The sequence below is a fragment of the Ciona robusta genome, chromosome 4, assembly GCF_009617815.1.
Source record: "Ciona robusta chromosome 4, ASM961781v2".
In the NCBI taxonomy this organism is placed as follows: domain Eukaryota; kingdom Metazoa; phylum Chordata; class Ascidiacea; order Phlebobranchia; family Cionidae; genus Ciona; species Ciona robusta.
This window is the reverse complement of record NC_143238.1, coordinates 836,114-860,523: the sequence shown is the minus strand read 5'-3', so window position 1 is coordinate 860,523 and position 24,410 is coordinate 836,114. Positions and strand designations below refer to the sequence as shown.

Sequence of the window (24,410 nt, the reverse complement as noted above, 5' to 3'; positions counted from 1 at the left end):
TGGCTCTGTAGATTCGTAGGTATGATCATATACTATTATGTAAACTAAGCTGATTGCTGCTAGTCTTAATCGCCAACGTAAAGTACCCTGTTAAACCACACTGTACGCCGAAAACCAGTCAAAATATTAATTTACTCCACGTTAATTCCTAGATTTTATATTATATTACAAGATTTATATTATAAATTATATTTTAAATGTTAAAACAACCGCTATACGTGTTTTCTAGCTTTGTATCGCTTACAAGAACTAAATGAACACATGTCGACCATGCATTTGTATAGGCGATTAACGCTCTGTGGGCTCCGTAATGGCGGACACGAGCGCCGTTTCCTAACTTGGTCTATACTAACTTTGGGCATGGGGTGTACGAGACAGCGCGCCCTCCACATTTTAGCGATTGAAACTGCGCGCCAGGCGGTGTTTAAAAAGTGACATTCATTCGTTAGAATAACTGAAGACACAAAATTAAAAATGTTATGCACAATTGTGATAAAGACCCGACAAGCACCGATAAATTTCAATTTATTGCAACAACAATGAGATCAGCACAACGAGTTCACAAAATATCAAGTAGGAGTTCTACATTGAACATCGATAGGCTCAGTGGGTTAGAAATGAAACGTGTCGATGGAACCGAATGCAAACTACATCTACGAGCAAGCGCAAAAATAATAAGTTAAACAGCATACTGCATGTACAGTGGGTGCCCATTGAAAAATAACAGTGACGTTTGTAAGCAATAATCTCTATACGAAGATATGTGAATCACAGCATATATTGTGTTGATGGTGATTTGAGTGGGATTTAGGAATGTGCCGAGCTGAATTCCAAAGCTTGTATTCGAAAACCAATTATAAACGAATTACTTTTATGAACGATTTTTTATTGCGATGCATTTTTAGTGTTGACCAATATGCTTTTGAGTCGTTTCGACGTTCGACGCTTCTGGCCGAAAGTAAACGTATTCTTGCAATTTTGTTTTCAAATGGTGTCCTCAGAGCTCGACCCGAGTTCGGGTCGAACCTTCCGGTTGCTTTAACGATTTCGGCACATTCCTAATGATGATCAAACGTATGTGCGATGATTAGACGGGGTTCAGGGCAGCTTGTAGCAAAATATGATTGATAAGAAAAAGAGGTAACTCAGGAATAATTGGCGAAATAAGGAAGGAATAGAAAAGCAACACTGGTGCGGCGGGTAAACAATTATGGTGAGAATTTCACCGTGTACAGGTAACGTGCGGGTTGGAGACATTGTACGTGACGTATAAATATATATATATACATATAAATTAGCTACATTAGATAAGCTGGGCATAAATAATGAAAATGTCTTGCAGTTGAAGAACGGAATTTGGAACTGTTGGTTTGAATGCGGTCACGTCTCCACTGCATGCTGGGCTTTGCGTGCCAGCTTTGATCTGCTGGATATAACAGGAGTTGAGTGTCGGTAGTGGCCTTGGTGGGTTGCTTGTACATGCGTTGGAGTTTAGCATAGGACAATCAACTTACCGGATGGAACCGGCTAAAAGCGGATTGAACGCATATAACCATCCATGCATGTCGACGTCATTTGCTGCTTGTAGAACGAAACCACGGTATTGAGTACAAACAGCGAAGGTGTAAAGGTTTTGCTGAAAACGTAAACGCGCTTGTGAAGATAAACAAATTTGTTTTAAACAAAACACAAGAATTTAATGCCAACAAATAGGACAGTTTGAGGTATTGGTGAACGGTTAGGGCTTATATTGGTTTGGGTATGCTGGCAACGGATTTGAATGAACTTTAAACCCAGACATACAAATACGAGTTTTGAAATTTACCGATATTTGTCCTTGTTGTTCGCTGGAGCATTCAACAACTGTTGTAGCAAGGTTAAACAATCCTCTTTCTACTGGATCCTTGTGTGAGTTGTATAGGAACACGTATGGTCGACGAACCACCACCCAACGTTTCATCCAACTGGTTGTACCCGGTTCCAGCAGGTTTAGGTAACCACGACGGGAGACCACTGGGCTGGAAACATATTGTCGATTAATTACAGCAACCTTCTGTGAATAATTTATTCAAAATCGGGTAATTTTATCGATAAAACGTCAGGATAACGATCAGCAAAGAAAGGCTGAAGTGAAATATTCTTGTCTTTCTTTACCATCGTTGTGTATAGACATGTTGTTTATCAATTTATCTTCATCATCATAACTTATTTATCCTATACCACCAAGTGTGTTATATAGTGAACTACATATGCTAAGGTTTCATGCAACTCGTGCATGCTTGCGAATTACCAAGTATATGTTACTTTATACTGCCTTGGTTAGGGGTTACAGATGACAATTTAGACACCCATTAGTGGCATATGCGTTGGAGCAAATACTGTTATCTGTTTCGCCTAAAATCGACACATGCTGGCAATGTTAGCAGCATTAAGCCTCGAACCTTACACCTTCTAGTTCCGACTCAAACTTATAGATGATGATTTAACGTGAAACACCAAACTTACCTAACTCGAACTTCAACAACGGTTGGAATAAACTTTGGACGAGATTTCCAACTTTGTTCCTTATATTCTGGTGTGGTGGCTGAACTAGCAGTTGGTGTTGGTGTCTCATCATCCCACGATAAATCCAACTTACCCACAGATGGACGATTACTGCATAAATAAACATATATCTAGTAGGGTGGGGTAGAATGGGACACGTATTTGTTTTATTTTCCTGTCCCATTTGGTAGTAAACAAAGAACATAAAAAATTAGAGAACTGTAACCCCACGACACTAAAAGAACGGTGTTAATGGTTCAAAAAATAAACAGGAAATATGGGATTAAGGTGTTTACTATTTACAGTATCCCATCTTACTTGACATTACTATAGTTATGATTAGTCATGAAATATAAAGTTAATTATATTTATCTTTTCGGTCACGACAACGAAGTTTATATTAAATTATAAAAATAGCGAAAAACGGGAATTAACGGCAAAACGACAGTCGTTTAAACGCACTAAGAAAAAAAATGGGGGGTTTAACAGACATAAATTTACCGAATACTTCGTACGTGTTTTATCCAAACCGTGTATTTACGTGTGTCATGTTAGTTTCGGTTTGTTGAAAAATTTAAAACAATATGGTTTTTTGTATAGAAGAGGTAAATGTATTATCGATAATAACCTGATAGTTTCTCCGTTATCGTCAGTGAATATGATGCTGTTGCTATGTACGATGTTCACACCAGAGTTTGATGGAGTTAGAAAACTTTCGACGCCAATTCCACTGTCGTTGTTTGACTGGTCGGCCTAATAGCAGGGTTAATGTAATACATACATACCTATACAGATTAAGTTAAACGTACCTGTGCCGGGTCATGTAAGTCAAATAAACTAGGTACTCTGTACTGCATAAGACGGAGACACTGTAGATGCAAATATTGGTTTGTTATTAATATGATTGGGATTTTACATCATATTACGTTAAAGATAATTATTCTCAGTTAATGAATTTAAATTAAACAGATATTTATAGATAATACTGTTAGTTATGACAATCGTTCAGCAGTATAGGCAGCACAGCAATAAATAAAAGAACAAACGTAAAACCCTAATACTTTATCAATGAAAAGTCATGTGTCAGAGTTAATCAAAAGTCATGTGTCAGAGTTAATCAAAAGTCATGTGTCAGAGTTAATCAAAAGTCATGTGTTCCAACACGTTTTATAAGTAATTTATTTGTTTAGAAAACATCGTTTAATATTTGACCTTGTTTGTAAGTTGCTTTTCACGTTCTGTAGAGTCTGTATCTTTATCCGGGTCACATGACTTTGCAACGCCATCGATAGTCATGCTCTTATGCACACCGTAACCACTGGCGCGTAATATCACACCGTTTAACTTGTCCTTGGCAAACGATGATGAAAGGCTATGTACGCTGTGTAAAAATAAATATAATTAAACTAGGACTTAACATTAAAACTAAGAAACTATAGAATGTTCCATAACCTGCCTATAATTTAATAAATTGCCGAGAAATATTTGGAGATACCAATTTTTTAAAGGCTTTATAAACTCAAAACATACATTCAATTATACAGTAATACAGTAATAAGTAAACTTGAAGGCAGGCCCTCACACGCAAACCAAAATCGTGTGTTCTACGCAATTCAGGGGCTGGTAATTAAATGTGAAGAAACAATTTCGCAATATTATCACAGACATAATAACCAACCTGTGTGAACTTCCAATCCTGGTATTGGTTAGTTCCAACTCATCATCGTTTCTCGTCTCTGATTCGCTGCCAATCGGTTCATATGATCGTTTCGTGTAAGCTGAGCTTTGTTCCGAACACATGGTTTCCCGCAAGAGCAGGATATGCCTCGTCTTCTCTACCTGCACGTCACACAAACTATGAAATATTTATCAATATACCAGACAAGAGCAGGAAACCATTTCTTATCACAAGTATTGAGTATTTGAGAACAGACTGCATGCTACGTCACTCCAATTGCGTCATACGTAATGCGTAACGCGTGTACGGAAAGAGTTATTGTTTATAAAAATGCCGAATTGACATACTTTAAGTTACGCCTACCTGAAGAACTTTATGGAAGCGATTCAACTGCAGTTGGTGTTCGAATATTAAGCTATCCCCTCTCGGTCGCCACCCAGCGAGGTTTTCTTCCCCTCTTACGTAAGTTGATGACGTATCGATGACGCAACGACGCCTTCTTCGCATGCCCGGACTGCCAACGCCCTGATGCTCGTTGTATTTAAGTGACAGTTCGTAGACTCCGGTGACGCGGTTACTGAGAAAAACATCGTCAATATTTTATAAGGTACAATGGGGCACTGGTCGATGTCTTTAAACATTCTTGCCTTGTGTGAATATAATATTAGACTATCATGCATCATGTGTTATTACTTTAAACACATACGGAAAAGGAAGACTTTTTTTAAGGAATGTGAAACAAATTTATAAAACATAATGTCGCATTATTTGGGATTTAAACACCTGTAATTATGTATCACTATTAGGTTGTCCACATTGTCAGCCATATAAAAACGTTACTAATTATACTACACACTTGGTAACTTGTTTGCGAACGCAAGGTGCGCCATGGCCTACTAAAGATTTAGTAGGCCATGGGTGCGCAAAGCTGAGCTACCGTGTTTCAACAAATGTCGTTGTCACATAAACTAGTGACATTCATACATACCTGTCGGCGGACCTGTATGACCCACTGAAGAAATTCCGCAACGACCGAGGTGTGCCGAGTTTAGCATCCCTATTACAAACCACCAGGCAAAGATCCTTCGAGATTATGACAGGGGTAGCACAGTTGTCCAACTATATGGTTAATGGTGAATGTTAAATAAGATGACACGAAACATGTAGGTATGAGGTTTCCTGTGACACGCTATGGAACATTTATGTGTTTTAGTATAATAATGGCTTCATATTAAATATTAACACAACGTATATCACAGTACCTAAATTTAGCAAGCTCGTTTTCGACAGCTTTCCATCGCAAAACATAGAAGCTTTATTGAACTATCGTAATTATGCGAAGTATATGTATATTATCAATAACGCGTTGTGTGGCAAACGTGCAAAGTTGCAAATATTCCAACATTGCGATTACGGCATTTTTTTTAAAGTTGCCGTCGTGAAGGTGAAATTTGAACCATGGTCATGTTATAATGCTGTAAACATTAGTTTGTACCTCAAGGTATAATGTAAGAGTGACGAACACTTTATCCCCTGATGCTGTAACTCGATTTAGCAAAGGTGAGTTATGTAATGAACTGTCCCACGATGATTCAAACCGATAGAAAGTCCTGTGTTTATACATACGTGGGTGATATAGGAATATTATATAACATACTTTATAAATACCTTGTATCTCTTCCGTATGATATCCTATAAAACAATAACATGGCTTGAATTAATATCCAACGTATAAAATATTTTTGCAATAACTTTTACCAAGTCTAGTTGCATGGTTGAAGAAAGGTTGGTTTTAACAAAATTCTATGCGAGTTTTTAGTAACAGAATAAGAATATGGTACTATGGAGTAAGATGGAAGCCGTTAAAGCATGATATTCCATATATCCTAACAGAGTTTTAACAAATAATAACGCCCTTTTAGAGTCGATAAGGAACGCTTATATAAAACGGCACATATGTTTGGTTTACTATTAAATGGGACAATAAAAGAGAATGAAAACAAGAACCATTTTACCCCAGCCTACTATATGTTTGTTTGCAACGATAGCAAATTATTTACGTTAGTGTGAAATTGAATATGTTAGACATACCGATCGTCGATAGGCGGGTATACATAATGTCCGGGCAATAAACTGAGAGACAAAATATTATCAGTAGAGTTGGTACTTTCTTCTGGCTTCAGTTTGTTCCGTATGCGACCTGTAGGTGAATAGGTTTAAAACCAGTTTTACGAAGCGATGGTTATAAATACCCCACGTGCGTCATGAGAGAATGCGTCAACCCAACGATCGAATTTAAAGATAAAAATAAATTCTAGTAGAGTGTTTCTCATTATTACGTAATAAACCAAGACATCGTTGCACAAGAACACAGTCTAACTGATTAATATTAGTAAAGTAACATTCGAATGACCTTAATATGGCTAACAGCAAAAAATGTGTAAACTTACGTTCAAATTGTAAATTACGTTATTTCTGGTTAGTTGAAGTTAAAAAAAGGCAGAAAATGTTCAGATGATTAAAGACAGTTTTGCTAAAATATTGTTATCTACATTTGGTGGGATCAGCATTACAGTAATGTTCACGATTGAAACTCACCGACGACTACTTCCTTGACATCTCTCCACACAAGTTCTGGTCCATGCTCATGTACAATGGTCACAGCAATACGACGTTGAATACCTTGGTGTAATAGAAACACACCAGTGTTGTTGCTTATGTCACCACGGTGGTCCACTGTTACAGGGGTGTACCTAGGTAATCATTGGTCATGATTAGCTCGCAATAGATTGGAAAAATACTGTTTATAAAATATATAACATGATTTTATTTTGACTGTTTGGTTACAGTAATGCAGGTAAATCTGTAAAGAACGAAAATGCGAAAAAAAAACAGTAAAACGAAAGACGTTATTATTGGATGATAGAGTGGCTCGTCAGTTTGAATAAGCAGTGTTATTTAAATATTGTAAATCAAAAGCTAATATGATATATTGATTATAATGATTTTATATCAATGACAAAACTCAATAAACAGATACGTATGTTTGGGAAAATGATTAATCATTTCTACAACCGAACAAAACGTTTAAACAAATTAACTTAAAAAAAAACGTAAAGCAACGAGGGTAAATATTTATACTAGCGTTAAATTTAGATTTTTGGTATTGTTCGGTAATGTTAACATATTCGTGCGTTGTGCTGTAATTATTCTGGCCAAACTATAAAATATGTCAACATACTTTGTTAAAAATAATAAAACCTATCGTTCTTGTCTTATAAATAAATGTTGGGGTAATATTAACATACGATGATGGTACGAAATTACATTTCAAAGCATCTGCATTAACTCAGTGCGTGATACAGACGAGACGAGACAGTATTAGATCAATCAGACGAGGTCATATGATACGAATAAAGTAATTAGAATGTGCCGGCTTAATGCATAGGGGTCGTAAACTGTCGTGACGTCATAGGAAATAACGATACCTTAGGGATGGAGGTCGTGAGCTATACAATGCACTTTGTTACGTCATAAGGTTTCACACGTATAAATATCAACTTACTCTCCGCGTGTTTCCAGCTCACATATTTCGAACCATATCATGAGATCGTAAGCACACTGAGTGCGACTGGGAACACTGGCAACGACACCTCCGCAGCTGTCCATGGTTAACGCTGGGACTGAAAAAAAGGGGAATAGTGTTTGGAATTTTGACATTTCGGCATGGTTGCTTAATGATGATATTTTAAATTGGCATTGCCTTAGTTGAAATACGTTTAATGTATAATTGGTATTGGTAGTCGATATCATGTATTTACCCCCACTATGTACTTACCGGGTTTTGACAGCGGGGCTAAATTCATTGGACTAAGTCGTCTTGTTTTTAAAAGCCTGTAAAGATATTAAGGTTACTTAGCAAAACTCAAAATACTAGCTTTGTTATTTTATAACGTGTTTTTTATAACATAAACAAACAAACTTTTGAAACAAATGCAATATACAATCATTTCATTGGATCATTTTACATTGTATAAAGTTACAGATAACATATTCTGACGTACTATAGCGACAGGATTGCGCTAACTTTATGTTTTTATATTATCCGGTTCGAGCAGGTATATGATGTAACTCACGTTTCCATATCTTTGCTATCATCATGTAATGGGTGGTTGGAGAAATGACCAAACACTTCAAATACTAACGGTTGAGTGCTGATATAGTCAATAAACCGTTGTGTAACTTTCACACAAACCTGAAAACGGATTAAAATTAAGTTTAATAAATTACAGGAAATTGTGTTATATTTTGGCAGATTTCACTACTATTCCACACTAAACACAGCCATGTAAAGAAAGGGGTGTAGAATTTATATAAAAACAATGATGTTTTAAATGTTTACATTCGATGTGTTTTTGCTGTTTTTTAAAGATAAGTCTACATTATTAGTGACTAGATCAAATATAAAACTTGAAACAATATGACTATATTCACTTAACATAGAAATAATTACGTTTTGAACATGGTAGAAACCTAATGGCGCTCCTTTGCCTGTGTTTTTAAGAGGTTCAGTAGAAAATGATTCTTCATGGCGGTTCAAAAAACTGAAAAAGGGCAAATTTAAACTGAGAATTATTTAATGCTAGTTAAAATACATACTTGAATTGGCAGAATATATCAGCATAGGTGGTGGAAATGCCAATAGCATCAAGTATTGTGATACGGAACTGGAACTCTGAGCCAATTTGTAAGTGGGTTTGTATTGATTGCTGACCTGGTGGAAAATTTAAGCTTCTTATATTCGAATAAGGGAAAAATAAAGTTTAACAGCTTATAACAAAGTTTAGTTATATTATAACAACAGAAAGCGTTTCCGAGATTTGAAGGTTTTGTCCAAAAGCCTATTTATACATGGCAATACTGTATTTTAGAAGCTTGCACAGAAAATCTCTTTCATTCAACAAATTAAATAGAAAAAACTCCTATGAGGTATAATATGCTTGACAGCAACAATATATACACAAAATACCTTCATATTCAAAACTGTCTTCAAAAATTTGTGAATCTTCAGACTTGGGAAGCGAATTTTTTGGAGTTCCTTCGATGATGGAGCATTCGGTTGATGAGTCTCCTCTCCCCTCCACGATCCTCACATCAACATCTTCATCAATTAAGGAGGAAGTTTCAAAATCCTCATCCTGAAGATGATCATGATGAAATAAAATAACACGAGGATATATTAAATCAAGTTGCATATGAGGTTTATAGAGAAACATGTAAGATGCCAACTGTCTAGTGAACTTAGCTATGACGATACATTTGTGAGCAAATAAGCGAAGTGTTGGGTAAGTGTGTATTACTAAGTACTAGCATTTTCTATCTTACTTCAACATATAACTGGTCAAACTTGACATGAGCGGTGGCTGATTGACGTCGGCTTGTGTATCTAATGGTGCTGTTGTTCCAATCATCATTATGGAATCTTTTCTGGTCTAAAAATTAAACAATAATGAGGGAATTACTTTAAAAAACACACAAAGGCAAAATGGACTAAGTAGAGAAGATAATCTTTTAATATAGGGTTAAGTTGGTACTGGGGATTAGAAACCCTTTCAATTGACTATCTTTTATTATATAGAGTTGCAAGCAATTAAGTGAATATAAATTTGACCCCAAAAAGTTATACTTTTAATTTATGCTTAATGCCTAACAATTTAGTCTTGCTACAAAATGAGCATACAGCAGTGTATTAAATATAAATCCTTTGGATCCTGACATCGTACTATGATTTAAAAAATACATTTATGTATGTTTACCTATAATTGGTTGTACTGCAACTCGTAGATAACCTTTTACTTCACCAGTTTCGCTGACAACTGCCATCTTATGAACCAGAGGTACAGGAAGTAACAGGTTGCTCAGATAAACAAATCCTCTGTTAATATGATAAATATGAGATGATATACTGATTTAAATCTATGATGATGCATATTTCTACACAAATTGTTTTGTGTAATGCTAATGCATATATACTGAACATGGTATTAATACAACATCATAATACAACATTTTTGTTTACTGTAAAACGTTGACTTTTAAAAACCTTCAAATAGGATTTTGTTCAAAGTATGCTGTACGCAAGCAGTCTATGCTTAAGTAGCATGGAAGACTTCATCAATTATTTAGTGCAACTTTAAACATGCGAGTGGGTAATGCAGTCAAGTGCTCTCTTGTAAGTTTTAAGTACCATGCATGAAGTTTTAAACATAAAGCACAATTCCAATGGAAATAATGTTTACATGCAGTGAGTGTGTTTTGTGTATGACGGCAGTGTATGGAACAAATACATTGCTGTGTGCAGACCCACCTGCCCACTATGCTGAACCACGGTGTGCGGTCGTAAAATGGGTCCTGCTGACTCAGCAAAGCATAAATAGCTGATTCATAGTCAAGGTCTGACATTGAGGACGATTTGTGAACCCCAAATGTGGGTGAAGTGGTTGCCCCATGTGTGGGGACATTTGAAGATGGGTGGCCAAGAAAATTGTTTTCAGATACGGACATAGGGAGATTGTTTGATGGTGACACGAATCTAGAATTTGGTACAGGGCTGTTGAGGGGGGTGTTACCACAGGGAGGGGTTGCATCTTTTGCATTGTGTCGTATGCATGACAGGTGGAAAGTAGGAGGGTGGAGTTGCCTAATATGTTCAAGATGCCGCATTCCAAATGAGAAAAATGATAAATGGTTTGTGCATGCCATGAAATGTATTAGAACATGGAATATTGTTTAGTTACCATCCAAAGTAGGAAGCATAGATTGGGATAAATTGTCAATGAAATAAACTTTCATTTGATATAAATAAGAAAATTAACAGACAAACACCATAGACTAGTAAATTAGTTAAAGAAAAATTACCAAGAGGTTTAGTGGCCAACTAAATATACCTGCCAATCATTTTAAGCCATGCAAGTCTATCATGGAATGGATCTTGATTGGGTTTGTTTTGTTCAGAAGTAAAATCACAAACTTGATCGTACATTTTCCTCATTAACTCCAAACGTTGCCTGTATTTCATGGTTAAATTTAATATTTATAAGATTTAATTTAAAAAAATTACTTCAATACAGGCCATTACACCATTACTTCAACAGTTCGAAAAATACATAAACCCTAGTTCAAAGTTGTAACCAAAAGTTAAGGAATCCTTCTTCTGTATGGCTTAAAAATCGTCTTTGCATTTACAGCTTTTAGATTTCGGCTATACACTGTCATCATACCCACCTTAACTTATTTAAAGACCAATAATGTGTTGCTCCATTCTTATAATCACAAACTTGAACAGCTACAATAGTTTTATTGTAAGGACGAGGTTTCCCAACCGCATCTTGTGGTATGAGGTCAGGTGCAAGTGGTGAGAACAAGGTGTCAGTTAAGAGGACGAATTGAAACAAGACCTGGAAGAAAACAATTATTTGAGACCAAAATATTTTTTTTTAAATGTGATTCATAACTAAAAGCCTGTGCTGTATTTAATATGTATATATATGCTTGATTATATTGAATTTTTTACGCCATAAAACTATTTTAGCAAGATAATTAAGCAAGTACTATATTGGGAGGGTTCATATAACATTAATATATTTAAACAAATTATTGTGAATATGTCAGGGTAAAGCCTTGATGAGCGTGACCTGAATAAGACGTTAAAATATTGATATGCAAATTAAATTACCAGAAAAGCTATTTAAAATTTATTTTATGGCGAAAAGTTTATATATATTTATATATTACATGTTTAATGAAATCTCACAGAAGTTACCTATGCTAGGACAGCTGTTTGGTTAGTTTAAACCAACAGTGCTAACCTGTTTCTTAAGCTCCACACTGATGGCATTAGCTTCCTTGAGAAAAATAGCATTTCCCCAGAGATCATCTCTTAGCGAGGTGAATTGGTACTGCGACCATTTATTCCATGCCCATCTTGCCAATGTATAATCCCTCTCATTCCATGGATCATTCGCCTCCGTATAAGTCACAGCTTTAAGAAGATAATTCACATTGATATGTCATATATATAAACTTTTAACAGATTACAAACAAAAAAGGTTGTCAAGAAGGTGTTTATATTATAACAAAAATTGAGTGACTAGCTAATTAACTAATTATACTTGAATTGATAGATATAAATTAGCTGCTTACTTCAGCAGTTATAATACCTGGATTTCAGTTTATAAACATTATGCCAAACTTACAAGTTAGTATGTGCTATTGGGAGCATTATTTTTGTGACCTATTATTTTTGTGACTATGTGGACGATATTTTTGTGGCTGACCCATTAGTGACCACTAGGTCTATTACAGGGCATGAAGCCATGTTTGAAACTACAAATACAACAGTATTGTGTTTATATTAGACTGGTTTGACAAAGAATATGTGCAGTGTTACTCTTTTTAAACCAAAATTTGATTTTCTTGCTATCTTGTTATGTATTTGTAAGTATTTAAAGTTATCACAGGTCTATTTCTTTATAAAGATTATGGTTGCGTCTCCAAGCACTTGATATAGAAAAGTGTAAAATACAGGCATGCCATGAATTATTTAAGACCTAATGCAGTTTGTCTCCCACAGTGATGATTATTTTATGGATTTGAAAATGAAGCAGCAGTATCACACTAAAAGAAAATACTTCAGTTGAAAATATTCCCTTATGTCATAAATACCTTGTTTTGGTTTAAAACTGACTTCTTGGCCAACAAGAGAAAGACTTGAATTTGTTTCCATTTGCTGTTGAAGGACTTCAAGTCGATGCTCAAAATCCTGCAAATAATCAAATTTATTTTAAATGTTTAGTTTTAAAGAAAGTTTTCGGTAGTTTACCCGTTCACATTATATATATAAGATATAAATTGCTCATTCCCTAATGATAACATTGTTCTTTTCTTCATCGTAAGCATGTACTAAGTGATTCACTGGAAGTAAATGCATTATGCATGGCAGCTGCATCAGTTCATGTGACTGAAAATAACCAATCAGCTTGTGTAGAGCAACATGTTGTATATCATCATATAACAATATGGAAGATATAGCGAAGGTGTAATGTTAGGTGTCTGAAGTGACATGTCACCCCAACCTTTAAAACATAGTGGACATCGTTTTTTTAGTGACATAGTTTTGGGAGTAAATTGTTTACTCAGCTGTTTGAAAAATGAGCAAAGTAAAAGTATATTACATTTGCCACATTGATCAATGGAGTTTCCTGTGAGCTTAAAGACTAGGAAATAAATAGAATATATACGGCTGCAAACAATATTGATCCTCCTTTTAAGGAAAAGCTTTTTCTTAATCATGTAAGAGTGGATCAATAACCAAACCATACAGAAGAATCTTGTGTATTGTAAATTTAGTTTAGGACATCGAGAAGTAAATAACTTGATTAGACAACAAGAGATAAAACCACTGTAAGAATTTATTGACTGAAAATGTTTGATGAAATTTTTTCAAAACTTTGTTTAAATTAAATAGCCTGCGCAAGTCATGGATTTGTGGAACACTTCTACGTTTGAAACAGGAAATACATGCATTATGTAATATAGCACACAATATGTTGCTCTAGGGATTGATAAAACAAACATATGTCAAATAAAGGCAAACACACACAGCCAAGGCACAATATACTAAAGCACTTGTAGGTCAATATCAAAAATACAAACAACAACAGGGCCACTTACTAGTTAGTAGTTACTACATCTTCTAATATAGGTGTTATAATTATCTAGTTAAATACAAAAGTTAATATTTTAGCTATACCTAAATTTAAGTTAAAACCAACTTAAAAGCACCGAACATACATTGTTTACACGTGGTGTAGACAATAAAACAAATGATACTAAAATAGGTAAATCAAATGTGCAAGCATTGTGTAATTCATCTAGGTATTAGGTTAAGCAGATCCTTATTATGCTGATACAACCAGGACAGTGAGTTTATGCTGATGTAATGGAAGACATGCATTCAGTCAGCAAGAGAATAACAGGAAACCCAGCTATATGATAAAGGGTTTAAATTAATTCTACGGCCAAATTAACAACAAAAACATACATAATACCCAGATGATTTCAACTATGGATAATTGAAGAAATAAATTTAATTTATTGTGTTAAGGTCTGACTGCATACATCAGTGTAAAAGCGTTGTCCAGCTAAGTTTAAGATTATGTTGGTTTCCAACTACTCCCATGACATTTGTGGTTGTTTTGTAAGAATTTGACGGCGAAAAGGTGGTTCATAAATCTTTTGAAAATCTGGTTTTCTTCGTTTGTTTGGCTCTGGTGTTTGGGGTGTAGAAAGTGAATTTGATTCTTCATAACTTTGTTTTGACTTGTTTAGCTGTTGCAGCTCAGTACTACTTCTTGCAGTTGACATGTAAGGTGGTGAATCATTAGCACGAGTTGGCTGGGGTGTTCGTGGAACAGCAGGAGGGAGAGAATCATTCAATGGGTTGTGAAATATCTGTGGTGGTAACGGATCATAGATATATTTAGCTGGTGAGTAGGCATTCCCTATGAAGAACTGTGGTTGGGCTGTATTACTTCTATCAACCATTGACTGTTTCTCAATGTGCTGGCTGTATGGTTGTGTATAGTTGACATGATATGAGTTTGTGAAAGGGACTTGACTTTCACAGAAAGCTTGTGGGTTTGTAAATGCTGCTGGTAACTTGGGTGGTTGGTTGTAATATGTAGTTCCTTTTCTATCTATACTTTGTGGCAGAATATTTCCAAATTGATTCTGTGGAGTTGTATTCCAATGCTGATTATAAGTTGTCAGTCCATTCCACTGTTGGTTTGGAATAATTGGGCAATAGTTTCCTATATCTTGTTGTATAGCACGCCCTCTGATGGGTGGTGGGGCTAAATTCCTTATGTAGTTGTTTGGAAATGGATTAAACATATTTGGAGCGCTTGAGTTTTGAAAATTGCACCAGGTTTTTCTACGTTGTGTGTAATAAGCAGGCCGACCACCTCTACCATGGCTGCCTTTATTGCCATTTCTGATTCTCATTTGCACCGGTGGGTTACCAGGCATATTGTGAGAGATATCAGTATTTCCATTAGCTTTCTTTACATCATTATTTTGCTTTGTAAATATAGGTACTGTGGGTCCATTTTCAGCTACATTTTCATCGGACAATGCTTTATTTTGTTCAACAAGTTGCTGATCATTAGTGGTAGCATTATTATCTTCATTGTCTTCTGTATTCAACTCTCTTATAGAAGAACATGTCTTTCGTCTTGGTCCTTCAAAATATTTCTTTGGTGTTAGTTTACCTTCAGTTTTACTCTGCTGTGCTTGATATGAGCTTTTAAATGAAAACCTTGGAGTAACTCCATCTTGATTCTTGCCTTCTCTACTCATTCTTCTTTTTTCTTTATTTATTTCTTGCATCTTTAAATTTGCTTGGTGTCTTTTCTGCTGAGCTTCCCATCTTAGTCTTCCTCTGCGGAACGCAACATCATTATCCATCAACCACTTGATCTTATCTTCTTTAGTTTCAATCCACTCAGGCACAACCACACCAGGAGACGGCTGACTGAAGTCATCCGATTTAATATAATTCGGTGAAAATGTAGATTGAGATGACAATTCACTCCTCCCCTTGCTACTCCCTGATACGCTACCAACACGATGTCCACTTTTGTAATCTTTCTCAGAGCTGGATTCCGAGAGTTTTGAATTGACGAATTCTCTCATTAGTAACGACTTTCCATAATCAGCATTCTCTGAAAGAGCTTTTTCCATTTCTTCCATCTTTGATTTCATTTCACGAATTTCTTCTTGCTTTGATTCATTTTCCAACTTAACACCTTGCAGCATATCAACAAGGTTTGACATATTTCTTTTCAACTCTTCTACATCCTGATGACTTTTGTTTTCTACAGGCTGATCACAAGCAGTGTTAGGTAATATATTGTCCTCCTCTTCTTGCTTAACAACAGCTTCAACCATATTCTTCACAACCTCTTTAACCACCTCTGTACGTTCAAACTGCTCCAAGAACTCGGAATCAATAACATGCTGTGTTTGTTGGGCGTTTGTAGCATTAGTTTTAACTGCATGCTGATCTCCAAAAAACCCAATAGTGTCCATCACATCTCGAGCTACAGATCTCCAAGTTTCATTTGGTTTCGGATCACGTTTTCCACATTGTTGGCAAAGTTTTTGCAAGCAGAACAAGCAGGCTGCTTCAATTTCATTTCGAGTTTGCTTAAATCCATTCAAAGCCACTTCATAACAAACCTCTTTGACCGCTTGAACTTTAATATCAGCCATTGTCAACCACTTGGTTGTTTGAACAGATGGCATGCCAAATTGGGATGAGCTGGTTAAAAACATCTTTTTCGAATTATCATTACTACCACTACTTGGTAGACCGAATCTATTAACTATGTTACGTAGTTTATCGGGCGCAAGGTCTTTCCTGAGCTTGGAGATTAACCTCCAGCTCTCTTCACATGTCTCTTTCGAATCGTTTCGTTCAAGTTCCATCTCCTAAAAGTGAAAAGGGAATTGGAATATTTTAACTAGAGTTGTGACCGCCACCACTGGAGCTATAAGCCACCAAATAAGATAAAAAGTGAAAGTGAAATAGAAGCTGCATTAAAATGTAAGCTATAACAGTGTTTGTCAAAGAAAAGTGCTTCAGTTTGTTAAGTGAAGAGCATATTCCAGTTCCCATGCATGGCAATTGTAAGAACCAAGCATTCAAAAGTCAAAAGAATGAAAGAGTTTTCAGCAGAAGAACTTACATCTTCAAACATGACGTTTCAATAGTGATGTTAATTTCCTTGTCCATGGTTCAGCATCAGCAAGTAATAAACTATGCAAAGCAAAGTAACATGCAGCTTCAATGCCATGTGAGGTATCACGCTATGCTCTGTTATATGACCTGGGTCTACTAATTTTGCAGCAAACAAAACTAAAATGCCTTTAGAAATCCAAAAACGCAAACATCGCTCATACCTTCTTATTTCATGATAATGAAACAGCATTAATCTGTTAAATCTACAACGGTTAGTTAGCAAGGCAGGCAAGTTTGTGGCAATCATCAAACATTCCCAAAGTTGATATGCATCAATAAAAGCGATGTGTATTGACTTTAAAAAAGTTGGTTAGTTGCTTTATATATATATTTTTTAGTTAAACTGCCATTCAACAAAGCTTACAAGTCTTTGTTTTTCCAGCAGTGAATCTGCTTCTTCCTTCTCTCGCTTGTACTGAAGTTCCATTTCATGTAATCTAGAAATACATGATGGGTTAAGCTAATTTTCTTAGCCCTTGGATGCCAAACAAAAATGGCTTGCCATTTAACTTGGTGAGTCGAAGAATAATATAAGATCAATTTTTACTTTCTTTGTAAAACTAAGATCATTTATTATGTGCTAAGATTGTGTGAAATATAGTTGCAAATACTAGGTCACCAAAGTATTTTTCTGTTAAATATGCCTAAATATTTAGATTGTATGTTAAAAAGATTAAGCAGCAGTGGGTATAAGACTGACCGTGACCAGGTATTTTATTATACAAGTAAACCATCTGAAATTCCCCTCAATGCAAAAATGTTGAGGATCCATAAATTATTTATCATCCTATTTCACTCACTTTCTCTCCATCTCTTGCTTCATATCGATGCCTTGTTTTTGTAAAAGTTCTCGCTGAGCAAACGACCAATCCACAGGTTCAGATGGAGATTCAACTGATATATAATCAGGCTGACCTCTTTCCATTCGTGCTGTATGAGTTCAATGTAAAAATGAATCAGGGTAAATGAGGTGATCTATTATCACTTGTTAACGTTTCATTAGTTGAAACTATAGGTTTATTATAACAAAATTCTGTTAAAATGAATACTTTTCCTAAGGTATCAGTAATGTAAGTAATCTCTAGAGCGTCTAGGCCAATGGGTAATGTAAGTAAAGTCTAAGATAGAAACTGTGTTTGGAGTACCAACAGGCATGTGTAGTACAATACAAACATATTATCCTCCACCAAAAGTTTATATACCCTGATCTGGATTCATAAATCGAAACACGTGATTTTTGCCAAGAATTATTCGACTTCCACTTCGTAGTTCAGTTGGTTCATGAACCTCACGACCATTTACAAATGTTTGGGCGTCTTCAAATGGCAGTATGCTCACAATAGCTAAAACAATAGGTTTCTGTTATACAGAATGTGTGCTAGCGTCTGTTAATGTCATTACCATATAATTGTGTCAAAATGAATGGTGTAAAATTAATATATCAATCTCACAGCTGCTGTTATATGAAATGTAGGTTGCTAGTTGAAATAATTAATGGATGCTGTGGAAATTCCATTTGCAAAGAGCTTGGGTGATTGGCTAGAGACATTTCCATGCTGTTTAATCAATAACAAGTCCCAAGGCACCGCAGGCTGATCAATAAAATACTGAGCAGCGTAACCTATGGCTGGAGTAGAGATAAGCATTACAAACTCACTCTCGCTTTGTGATATCCGCTTGCATTGCAAAATACAATGTTCATCCTTTATATGCTGACCACTAAGTACAATATCTTGTGGAACTTTTGCAGAAGACAATCCAACTCTAAACAAGATAAAATCAAACAAACTTATATCAATTGAGTCCACAATTGGTTTACCTTGTTAGACCATCCTTAATGTAGTAGAGCAAGCATTCAGACATCAATGGATCCTCATTTAGATTAACAACATGAGGAGTACGTTTTGGTGAAAACACACCGAGTGTTCCCCCATCCTCACGTAGCGACACACCCAGTTCCATCAAAGCGTGTTCTCTGCCAAGTGGGACCGATAATAATGACCCAAGTCATAATATTCAAAATATTTACCTTTGCTGGCGAATGTATTCAGTCTTTCTTAACTTTTCTTCCCAAGTTTCATTTAACTCCGCAATAATTTTTTCTGACTCCTAAAACAGAAAATTTGGCATTAAATTTATTCAAAAAGTTTGAAACTTACCAATAAATAACACACCAATGAACTTAAGTTTAATACAATATTAGGTTACATTTGGAATATGATGTTACCTTTATCCTTTCCAGGGCATTTTTTTCTTGACTTTTTAGTTGTTCAACATCATCATTTATGTTGTTATTACATGCATTTATTCCTTAAAATAAAACATTAAAAATAATTTACAACTATAGTTTTTAATAGAAATTACCACGTTGAAAAGCTACAAAAAGCAGATATATAGCATGCTAACAACATATCAATACATAGTAGATTTACTTTACATTCAGCTCAACATTATATCGTTTTTAAAGTCAAAGCACATATAAAAGCGTAAAGATGCAAAGCATACAACACGTACCAGTACCAGCGTTCTCACTGTCACCTTTGTCACTCGTATTTAAGCTTCGATTTCTGTTCATAAGTGTTTGTTGATTAATAAGACTGGCAAGTCCCTCAGCACGAAGGACTTGTCGCAATCTTTCAACTTCTTCTTTTAACTCTCGTATTAACCGAGCGTTTGGATCTTCATTAACAACAGCATTGCACCGAATCTGTTTCGCTCTATCTGCATATCTGGGATTTGGAATACGAGCAACTTTAGTTATGAAAATACTAACATTTTAACACTGCCAGCGTTGTACCAAACGTTTGTCATGTGCTGTCAGCATGTTGCATGTAGCTATTTTAATAGCACACAGGCAAAACTATACAATGTAATAAACCGTAAATGTAGGCAGAGAACACCACATTAGGTTTTGCATTTTAATATGAGCTGAGGAGCTGTAAGTGTTTGGCAACTGTTTATACTTTAAACAAAGAGGCGGCATAAGCTCCGGTGCATTATTTATAATCATAGCAATTTCTAAAACACAACATAATAATATCATCACTGTAAACATAATATGATGTATCCAGTATAAGAATACAGATAAAGTAACGAACCTTAAAGTACTTAGTGACTCATCATAGTTAATATCAGCGGGACTGATGGCTGCAATCATCGCTGTTTTTGAATTCCCTCCTAAGTTTTCTTTTAACAGCCATGTGAGTACAGAATCACGATAAGGGATGTATTCACCCCTCTTCTTTTTTGACTTTGCCTTGTATATTTAATATGTATGTTTTATAATTAAGCGATGAACAAAATATAGATTGTTTACATAACTTATTTTTAAACATGGATAAATATAAATAATTAAACATATACATGGACATAAACGTGTTATTCCAATTTACAAAAATTAATAGTTTAAACACCAACAGATGATGATGATAAATTGTATTATTATAAATTACAATAAGCTTCTTTATAGATGTGATTAGACTGCACAAGTTAAACAACAAAGTAAATTATGAAGCTTGAAAGGACAGCACAGATTGCCCAAGGGAAAAATAAGATTAACAGCTTACGCCATCAGGATATGACAATCACCAGATATCATTGTTCTACATAGACTACAATGACATTAACATGCATAGGCTGGCATACTTATTTACAGTGAAAGTTACACATACACACTAATGATACTGTGAAACTATGTACATAAATTACAACAAGACATCAGGGACATAATAGAACAACAAGATTACAAGAATATAACAAATACATTTAACTTACTGTAGAAACCCCATTACAATCCTTGTAGCAAAAATAAAAGTGATTTAAAATCAGATAAAATCTGAAGAGCAGTAACTTAAAAATAGAAGTTCTAAGCGTACCCAGTTATGTTATAACACCTTTAACTTTATAACAGCAATATAGCTATCTGTAACAGACTACACCAATACATTAAAAGCCTACCTGGTCAGCAAGTGCAGATATCACTTTTCCTAATGTTGTCAGCGATTTGTTAATGTTTGCACCTTCTTTTAAACGTTTTCCTTTCGCACCCGTTGACTCTGCCCTCTCACTACCAGCCAAGTCGACCAAACTGATTTTGCTTACCTGAAGTAAATGAAATCGTAAGTTTTACAGTAGACTATTAAATGTACACAGTTGTTCCCAACATTAGAACATGGTAATTGATAAAGTTGATGGATATAACCAAAGCAATTGGGATGTGGGCCACTTATGTGGTAAGCTGGAGGATTAACATTAGTGCAGCAAAAGATAAAGATTGAAATTGAATAAAGTTGGATAGCATTTTCTGTAAAATATAACATTAGGTTATATCACCTTCTCTGTTTCCAAATTTGTGATAAAGTCTTGGCGTTTTTGGGTGAAAACAATGTTAAAAACACCATGCGATCTACTGCTTGTTGCATTCATGTTTGTTGCCGCTACAGTTCTAAAAACAGATATATTCTACATTAAAAGAGAACAATAAGTATGACTTTATAAGATACATATTCCTAAAAAATTGAACATTTTAAAATTGTCTATTTTGTTATTACACAATTTAGTACAATATTAAACCTTAGTACTACTGACAAAACCTGCCTAACCTTAACTTGTCATTATTTTTAATTGTTTAAATAAACTTATAAATATATATATCTTTACTTTTGTCAGGAAAGAACTAATTAACTTGACTAGATATGTCTGCATGATGATGATGATAAGAACATACACTTTTTACCAACCAATGTATTAAAACAATGGCTTACCTTGCTTTATTACCCTCATCCATTAGGTTGTTGATATCAGAAAAAGATTGAACTGCAAGCTTAGATAAATCTTCAACATAAGGCCCTAGCAGTGGGTGTTCTCTTACTCGCAAATTTTTGTTATTTTTTGGGTTGAGTAGGTCACGAACTTGTTCACAGTATATTTCCATGTAACTAACTTCAACTGAAAATGTCACATTTCCTTCTGTATCGTTCAAATTGTTGTTTTCTGTTGACTCTGAAATCCTTGTAAACATCTCTTGACACATCTAAATGTATCTTTAGTTTATACTTTGTTTTATACTAGCCAAATTATAACGCAGGGCGACCCGAAATGTAAATGTGTCATGTAAAACAGGCTAAGGTGTGTTTTAAAACCTTGTAATGGTTTCAGCATATTTTGTGTAAAATTATAAAAGTAATGTGCCGTAAACAGTTTCCCAGGATTCAAGTGGGCTGTTATACGAGCTACTCCCACTTCTTATTTGCGCATATTTAAATCAATAAAACTGGTTTAAACATTACACTACTCAAATACATCACAAAATATTCTTACTATTTCAGTTTTATAACTTAATAACATAAACATGCATTGCACCATTAACAGTTTTTCAATGTACTTTTAAAATTGTAGCAAACCATAACTTACCTGAGGTATAATACCTCCTTGCTCAAGTGAATCATGTTTTCCCATCATTGTATAAGACTTTCCAGCACCCGTTTGTCCATAAGCAAATATGCAAACATTATATCCATCAAAAGCGTGTTGCAGCATCTCAACACCAAGATCATTATACACTTGTTTTTGGCTGGCAAAATTCTCATCCTTTGGCTAAACAAATAGATATATTAAATTATTCATTCAATTTGTATTATTTTTACATTCATTATTCATAATATATATAAATTGAGTATATTTATAAGCAAATGTATATATATACATTATACATATATATAATTGTTTTAAAAATAGGCCTGTGGTAAAGACAAAAATGTAATTTTAAATTTCATTTTTATAGTGTATATATTATATTTATTAAAATAATATACATTTACATTATGTAGTACTTACTGATGTATGCGACCAGTAGGAATAATCAAAATTGAAGCTTTTAGGATTATCTCTTGGCTGTTTTGGGTTGGAGATTACTATAAAGAAAAACACTTATCAATTGGTATGTGCATTTGAATACAAGTAATTAACATTTTGAATTCTTGCTCATTTAACATGTTTAATTTAAAGCAAAACTGCAAGTTTAAGCAACAAACCTGTTGTAGCCCCATTCATTTGAATAATGCATTTCCCTTTTCTTTCTTTCTCCCGGCTATTAAAAGGACGGACCCGAACTGCAACTTTGACAGAAGACATGTTAAGCACAAAATGACCAACAAAACTTAGCTTGTATCTTTAATCACTTGTTGCATCTATTCATTATTTATTACATAATTACTTCCATTTTAATTGATTCGACTATTCCTTTAAAAGAATGCATGCAATATTAAGCAGTACAGTAATCACAACGTACTAAAACCGTCCACACAACAACTGCTCCAACTGCTGGCTGCAGCAGAATGACTTCCAATTTGAAAACAGCTGCTGCTTTCCAAATTTCTTTCTTCTATCTATCTCTCGTTTAAACAGTTTCATTTCTTCTTTTTCCAGTGCAACACAAAAAGCTTCTCTCATTTTATTTAAACTAATAGATGGGTAGCCTATAGTAGAGTGGGTAACTGGGGTCGAGGGCAAATTAGGACTCATTTTTTAATTTTATTTTTTACCTTTGTTATACGTTTTACCATTGTTATACATTTTTACTGACAAGTACATCCTGCAAGTCGACAGGCAACTAATAAAATTGCCTAACTAGGGAGGAGAAAGAAGGGCCGCCTTTTCATTCATTTTTTTCGTCTTGGTAGTAAAAAAGAACATTTAAAGAATCATAAAACTGTTTTCTCACGATTCCCATAGATCGTTGTTTTGTTTAAAACACGGTCAGGGTATTTAGATATTACGGCTAAACGTGTCTTGTCTTCCCTACCCTACTATATCACCCGTCATAATACAATTTCCATGAGTTATCATACCGCATTCATAACATGATTTTTATTAAAAAAACAAAGAGAATTAAGGATATCATTAGCAAAACGACGGTTGATAATACATACTATATATAGTAGGGTGGGGGGAGATGGGACACCCTATCATTCTATTTTCTCATCACATTTGTTAGTTAATAAAGAAAAATCATATAATTATAAAACCGTATCCTCACAACGCCAATACACCGCTGTTAATTGTTTAAAACACGAACCGGATATTTGGATATTATGTGCTAAAGGTGTCCCAACTTTCCCCACCCTACTACATGGATAAAAATTGTGGGAAAAGAGCGTCAATTAAAAGAGTAGCTGCTGCACTTATTGTAAATATTGGCAAATCAAGATTTTATTTGTATTTTACACGATTGAATTAACATCCGTAGGTATACAAGTATTAGGCATACAAACTATTCTGTAATCTACGCTGATTGACATAAGTATTGATCGCCACAGGAAAGTAAGC

At 34.9% G+C, this 24,410-nt stretch overlaps 1 protein-coding gene across 9 annotated transcripts; it reads right to left on the bottom strand.

Annotated features, from left to right (window-relative positions):
- Positions 1–508: 508 nt before the first annotated feature.
- Positions 509–23,431, bottom strand: LOC149736321 (kinesin-like protein KIF1A). Of its 9 annotated transcripts, none has more exons than XM_089876621.1 (43): positions 23,117–23,431; positions 22,920–22,996; positions 22,497–22,679; positions 21,848–22,116; positions 21,417–21,528; positions 21,042–21,185; positions 20,859–20,879; positions 20,183–20,340; positions 19,599–19,813; positions 19,312–19,394; positions 19,114–19,193; positions 18,904–19,059; positions 18,742–18,848; positions 18,287–18,427; positions 17,885–18,014; positions 17,449–17,521; positions 12,947–13,043; positions 12,091–12,263; positions 11,507–11,679; positions 11,170–11,289; positions 10,590–10,922; positions 10,039–10,157; positions 9,608–9,714; positions 9,252–9,420; positions 8,882–8,996; positions 8,736–8,826; positions 8,359–8,477; positions 8,061–8,116; positions 7,788–7,905; positions 6,821–6,975; positions 6,314–6,422; positions 5,891–5,914; positions 5,718–5,832; positions 5,211–5,341; positions 4,586–4,799; positions 4,223–4,383; positions 3,757–3,925; positions 3,354–3,413; positions 3,173–3,297; positions 2,506–2,655; positions 1,826–2,018; positions 1,515–1,636; positions 509–1,423 (listed from the first exon to the last, which is right to left on the bottom strand). In XM_089876621.1, the coding sequence occupies exons 1-43, from the start codon at positions 23,214–23,216 to the stop codon at positions 1,381–1,383; spliced, it is 5,610 nt and encodes a 1,869-aa protein (XP_089732747.1). In that variant the 5' UTR covers positions 23,217–23,431; the 3' UTR covers positions 509–1,380. The 9 variants fall into 9 exon arrangements, with proteins under 9 accessions (XP_089732747.1, XP_089732749.1, XP_089732752.1 ...); XM_089876623.1 differs by having other exon boundaries at positions 509–1,426; positions 19,623–19,813; XM_089876626.1 differs by having other exon boundaries at positions 509–1,426; positions 10,590–10,814; positions 19,623–19,813.
- Positions 23,432–24,410: the final 979 nt, after the last annotated feature.

Excerpts from the sequence above, each read along its gene's own strand:
- LOC149736321 (XM_089876619.1), bottom strand. The coding sequence starts at position 23,216 with ATGTCTTCTGTCAAAGTTGCAGTTCGGGTCCGTCCTTTTAATAGCCGG. Across the intron at positions 21,529-21,847 it reads GATGAGGGTAATAAAGCAAG|AACTGTAGCGGCAACAAACA; the intron begins GTAAGCCATTGT and ends ATCTGTTTTTAG. Across the intron at positions 20,341-20,858 it reads ATTGTAATGGGGTTTCTACA|GCAAAGTCAAAAAAGAAGAG; the intron begins GTAAGTTAAATG and ends TAAATATACAAG.